This window comes from Hydractinia symbiolongicarpus, chromosome 11, assembly GCF_029227915.1.
Source record: "Hydractinia symbiolongicarpus strain clone_291-10 chromosome 11, HSymV2.1, whole genome shotgun sequence".
Lineage (NCBI taxonomy): Eukaryota > Metazoa > Cnidaria > Hydrozoa > Anthoathecata > Hydractiniidae > Hydractinia > Hydractinia symbiolongicarpus.
Window position 1 is genome coordinate 11,309,496 of NC_079885.1, and position 6,467 is coordinate 11,315,962.

The 6,467-nt window shown below is 33.7% G+C and overlaps 1 protein-coding gene across 1 annotated transcript; it reads right to left on the reverse strand.

The window, feature by feature from the left end:
* Positions 1-2,168: 2,168 nt before the first annotated feature.
* LOC130614302 (hydrogenase maturation factor HoxX-like) lies at positions 2,169-5,861 on the reverse strand. Its single transcript, XM_057435728.1, has 2 exons — positions 5,692-5,861; positions 2,169-4,531 (listed from the first exon to the last, which is right to left on the reverse strand). The coding sequence occupies exons 1-2, from the start codon at positions 5,758-5,760 to the stop codon at positions 2,693-2,695; spliced, it is 1,908 nt and encodes a 635-aa protein (XP_057291711.1). The 5' UTR covers positions 5,761-5,861; the 3' UTR covers positions 2,169-2,692.
* Positions 5,862-6,467: the final 606 nt, after the last annotated feature.

Here is a 6,467-nt window from a genome sequence, read left to right on the forward strand (position 1 = left end):
TTGAACCCAAGACCTTCCGCACTGAAAGCGAACGCTCTACCATAAGGCTAGCCAGTTAAGTTTTTAGTATTTTTATAGATCGTGTTTTAGAAGTTTAAGAACGAAAAACGGCGATAGTAATGTTTTTTAGATCGCCTTTTCAAATTGTAAGAACGAAAAGCGGCGATAGAAATGTTTTTTTAGATCGCATTTTAAATTTAAAAACGAAAAACGGCGATAGAAATGTTTTTTTTAGATCGCATTTTAAAAGTTTAAAAACAAAAAACGGCGATAGAAATGTTTTTTAGATCGCATTTTAAAAGTTTAAAAACGAAAAACAGCGATAGAAATGTTTTTTTTAGATTGCATTTTAAAAGTTTAAAAACGAGAAGCGGCGATCTACCACAAGGCTAGCTAGTTAAGTTTTTAGTATTTTTTTAGACACATGCAGTCTATCTAATTCCATTTTTCTCTTGCGGGTGACTTATTGCTGACGTGAACCTCTATAAACCTAAGTTGAGGCTTTATCACGCCGGCATTATAGTGGCATGGTGTAGCTATATATTATACTAGTACTGAGTCATCAACGTAACCATGTGTCAGTCAGATACAGATCAGATATATACGTTTTGACGTATATAATAACTGGCTCCTTTTGTCTGTTATCGTCGTAGCGTGCATATACACCTAAATAAAATCGTATTGTCTAAAAAATTTTACAATTGTTAGGTCAAAATTTATAATTGTTTTTAAAAAAAATCTTATCGCCCTGCTTTAAATACCTAAATTCGGAAAGTATAGCTATTACAGAATCATTTTTTATGCTAATCCCATCAGACCAGCTTAAAAGCATCTCCTAACAAGTTTTAACTCAATATCTTTCTTTTTCATCCTTCTTTTTTATCATATTGCAGTTTCGGTTTTCACAAAACGGGTCCCTGGAAACTCATTTGCAACTAAATGACCACTATGGTCAAACCAATTGACATTTTTCAGTAAATTCGAGATTAAAGTCATAAAACATAGGATGTTGCATTCCATGTCAGAGAAAATTGTTATTTAATCTGTAAAATCAATGGTTATGTAATCCGTAACCAATTTAATTAGGCGTATAACTATTTAGTTAATTAAATGGTATGAACTTCTGAATCCAGTTTTTTAATCTTTCTCAACCAAATCAACAGCATATGATTTTATTTTTTTTGTTTATGTGTTCTGCACCGAAAGAATATTAGCTAGAGTGTAAAAGAAGGTCTGTTTGGGAGAAATAGGATTAGTTATGTATACCTGTATATACCTTGTGTTGTATTTAAGCTAGCTAGATAGCTGCTAAACAAGTCTTAAAGGAAACCTTCATTGTGTTTTGCACAAAAGCTAGCATGGTTGCTTTAGAGTCTAGTAGCTACCTCCTAAACTGCACTGCAAACAAAACAGAAGCTTACTTTAACAGCCTCTGGGTACAACTAAAAGCTATTTAATTTTGCTATGCTAACAATGCCAAATATTTTATTTTTCACAAAAATAAATTCAGTCCAGCAGAGCATAAACATTCCAGCGTCCCGTTCGCACATAAACTTAGCCGCCATTATTGTTTTTCTGTTATTATTCAATTTTTTACGCATAAATTAATTTATCTTCATAATTAACGGAAACTTGAGAAACCAATCAGATCTCAGAACTGACCAGTGTGGCCCAGGGTCATTTCTTTTCGCCGTCCGAGATCGTCAAAAAGAGAAAAATGGGCCTGGGGACGAGGTTGGACGATTGCTATAACACCAGACCGACATCACGAAAAGAAAGCACAACAGTGGGAAATAAGATTTGGTCTTAAGTTTAGAAAAACTAAATGTTAAAAACAATGTAAACTTACTGACAGACACAACTAGGAAGAACAGAACCTTATAACTGAACATCTTCAATTCCGAACAACAAAGTACTTTAATTAAAAATTACGTGTTAATAAAGGTTTGTTTTCATTCGATACGCGATGTATCTCAAAAAACTCACTACCTTTTTTTGCTAGTAACCTTTTCGCGATATAGTGGGAAATGCGGTTAAATTGAAACGACTATTTAGAATTTTATATGAAGTAGCTAGGGCCGCTTTGCAAATTTTTGTCCTACCAAGGGTTAATAAATCTAAATGTTTTATTATAAGCTAAACTTTTGAAAGAAGAAGACAACAAGAAATTATGTGGCATTGATTCATTTTTTATTTTCAGATATGAAAGAAGCGTTTGTCGATGTTTACAAAATTCCCGTCTTAAACATTTTAAAATACTTTAGTAATAAGTTAAAAAACAATCTTAATGCTTGAACGATTTGTATGATTAAAATCGACATGAAATTGATTTCATTGAATAAAAGAAGTGGAAAACCCGTCTTTAAACAGATAGATCGCCAAAGCAATTTGCTTACGGGTGAATGATAATATAAAATTATTCGATAGGTGGCTTTACGAGCTTTGCATAGGTTTCAACGTCGTTTCAACGTGACAAAATGAATGTTATATAAAAAGACAAATATGCAAACACATGAATCTGACTTAGCTTTCTCATAAGCTTTAAAATATAAAAATATGGCGCTAAAAACTCTAGTACGTTAACAAATAAAAAATAATTAAAAAAATACTTGAAAATAACAAAACACTGTATTTGTTAATACACCCCTTCTTTATGCTTTGCAAAGATACAGTGTTCCTCATCCCTATTGCTTCAATGAAGTACAAATTCCTTTCTAGCCTTGTGATACAATGCATCTGCAAAACTCTTTTTCATTTTTTCCAACTCGTATTGTCTGTGTTCTTTAAGAACAGTTAGCAGACTTGAATCCAGTGCATACCTTTTGCTGGTTGAGATTTCATTTACAACTTCTGCTTCCTCGTAGACTAGCTGATTAAATTCTTCAACTGTTTTCCCCATTACTTTATCAAACATACCAATTCTGAGAGCATCACTGGCAAGTAAAGGTTTCGTATCATTTGTTAGCGTCTCAGCCATCTTTTCTCCTACTCTAGCAGGTAAGAAATACGTATGATATTCGGATCCAAATAAATGCATGGACTTATAATGCGGGTTAACAACAACACCCTCCCTACACCAAACATGATCGCTTGCTAAAGCCATCATACACCCGCCAGCTCCCGCATTTCCTTGTAACGCCGATATAGTTAGCTGAGGCATTTCAAATATCTTTTGGACCACATCATTGATAGCATTGATATTCTCCCATGATTCATTGAATGGATCATCAGCATGTTCAATAACATTAAGATGAATCCCGTTGCTGAAGTAATTGTGACCACCCATGAGGACTAGGGTCATAATATTTTGATCATTTGCAATACTATCAAGTACTGACGCTAGTCTCTTGCACTGATCTGTCGACATTGCACCATTGTAGAAATTAAAATTTAAAAAACAAATCCCACTTTTAGTTGTAGATGTCCATATTTCTTGAAACGTATTTGGACATTTACCATAATCATATGATCGAGATGACAACGGTATGAATGGCGTGGTCTGTATAACGTCAGGCAACCATAAGGTGGCTGGTAGTTTTAGTTTGTTCTTTTTTAAGTGTGACACCCACACGTGACCCTTCTCACACTTAACTAAAATTGCCTCATCTCTGTGTCCAATCACATCCCCGACTGCACCTTTTGGCAAATTTGATTGGTCCATTTCTATATGTGCACCATACACGTTATACCTTTCATTCACTACCTTTCCTGTGTTTTTACGGAAACGAAGCTCCGCAAAGGCACCTGGCTGCGAATCTGACATCCGAATTACACGAGATATATCCTTAACAGAATCGTTCCAATTTACTTCGCGATCACATTTCATCATATTTGGCTGTAGCGTGCCCCGAACGTTTGTATCAGTATAATCAAGAGGCAATGGCTTTATCCCCTTTCTGTAATTATCTACTGCATTTATGATTGATGACATAGCTGCAGTCACGACTTCATTGGCGTACAAACTTGACTTTGTGAGAGTATTGACATTACTTCTCCTTATTTCAAAGTTTGTTGTTGCATAAATATCCCCACAGTCCATTTCTTCGACTGCCTGAATTACTGTAACACCCCATTCGTCTAATTGATTCTTGATTGTCCAATCCAATGAATGCATGCCTCGATCACCTACTATACCAGGATGTACAATCAGACAAGGAATGCTCTTCTTAGACCAGATCTGCTCTGGTACTCGTTTAGTTAGAAATGGACAAATGATTAGATCATGAGTATTTTGTCGGGCGAAAGAAATCATGTCTTCTGATTTGTTAACTTGACTTACGTTGACTCGATGTCCCCGGTTTTCAAGTTCCAAACACGCTCGTTGACTCAAGCTATTAAAGCTGTTGACGAAGAAAATTATGTCAAGATTTTTCCTTTCCATTGATATGTATCGCATTCTAACCTTGGACTGCAAAATATTCATTGCTCTTCTAGCAGAAAATAATCTGCAAACGCGTTGAAAACTTGTCATGATAAATTCTTTTGTGTCTTCTTTGTTACTATTTGAGATCTGCAAAATCTGAATCTCGGTCTAAGGTAAAATTTTGAATGAATTTTAGTAATTAGTCTACTCAGTGCATCGACGTTATTTTTGTACTGTGCGTTCATGGGAATTAAGGAGAAAATGAAGAAGAATTTAACAGATTTAAATGAAACTTTCTTTTAAAACTATATGAAGAAGGATTTCCTCTTAAAAGAAAAAAGACCTATATTTCAATTAACACGTGACTTTTTTTATCATCTCCTGCTTTTTATCCTTTTGGAATCGTGGTTTTTTAAACATATTATGGCTTGTCCAAATGAAATCAAACTTGGCGCACTTATAGCATTTCACAAAAGGAATAAAATTATGGCAATAATTTTTTGTTTATCTCAGCACTTTTTCTATGAAGTCATCGAAAGCCAAAAATAAAAAATACCACTTTCTGCTTAAAATTCAATTACTTTAGTTCTAGAGTAAATTTTCTGTTCTGTTCTGAAGTTTCTAAAAGCAAAACAAAAGTAACGTATTTCCCGCTTTTTACATTGTTTGCATGAAAAGTATTTCAAATTGAATTTCCAGGCAAAAAATTACCTGGAAATTCGGTTTTTCTGATTTTTGGGTAAAGTCTAAAAAAATGGGGAAATCGGGTAATCACGTATCAAAACATACGGAATCATTCTACTTGATAAAATAAAGCTGAGTTGTAGCTAATTTTTAAGTTTTAAAGATAATCCTACGAAGAGTCATTATATTTTCCCGATTATAAGGATTTTATAGAGATATTTAGAGGGGTAGTTTCAAGTAATAACCAATATCAATACCTCTGAGAGGTATGGGATCCAAAAACTTGGCATGCATAAATATTGAAATTGAAACTGAATAGCGTTAACATCTTTCGGTTTGTAATATTTCATATAATTAAATGCTAAAAGCCTTAACCTAATACATTTTACCAGTTACATACAATTCATAAAATGTCAAAGGTAGTCTTAAGAGCCTAAATTTACGTTGGGGAGGCTATTTCCTGTTACATAACATATGAGGTTGTCTGGGTTTACACTATAGATCTTTTTATCTTATTCCTGACTTGTGTTCTTAAAAACGTAAATAATTATCCAGGCGAAATGAAAGAGACTGTCCTAACCCCTTTTCTTGTCAAAAAAACAATGCTCCATTAATGTTCCCGTTCAAAGCACAAACTGTCTTACCTGACCTGTGATCAAGATTGGATAGTTAACGAAATGTTCGAAATTCAATTTACGTATTCCGAAAATCATCACGTGGGTAACAAAACATGACAATAGAACACAATGGCAACCTAACCTATCAAATCCATCAACTTAATTTTTATTTTGAAATTACATGCTGATATAGTTGGCTGTTCATAATTTTGTTTATGTCATGGAAAATGGGAGGGACCGAATATAATTCCTGCATTTACGTCAAACTCTTGTTTTTATTGTCCTGTAAACTGTCCGAATTTGTCTATGTTTACATTCTTTTTTAATTGATTTGTTTCGTTTCGATTTGTTGTTTCTATGCACAGGAAGTATCATCAATCATAAACCACAATTGTTAAATTTGTAGAAAAATCAATTTAAAAAGCATTTAGCTTCACATTCAGGGAAAACCATCTTCGTAGCAAAAGTATTACGAAAAACAAAACAAAGCCATATGTCACTCCTGACGTAGTTAACTTTATCTAAACCAACTTCATCAAGCAAATTCACTTTTGCCATAGACGCCGAAATTCAAAGAGTATCTGAAAATTAATTATATGTACGCCAAAATGAATTAGATCTACGTTTATTATCGTTTATCGTTTAAGTTCCAATATTAAAAACATACTGTGCAGTTTTGCTTCATTTAGACTTGTAAAGAAAATGCATTGTTTCGCAAATTTAGTGACAGTTCCCTTGACTTTCTGTAAAATGCATATAACTAGTATTTTGCAGACTGTATTACAAACAAGAAATGCTGCGCA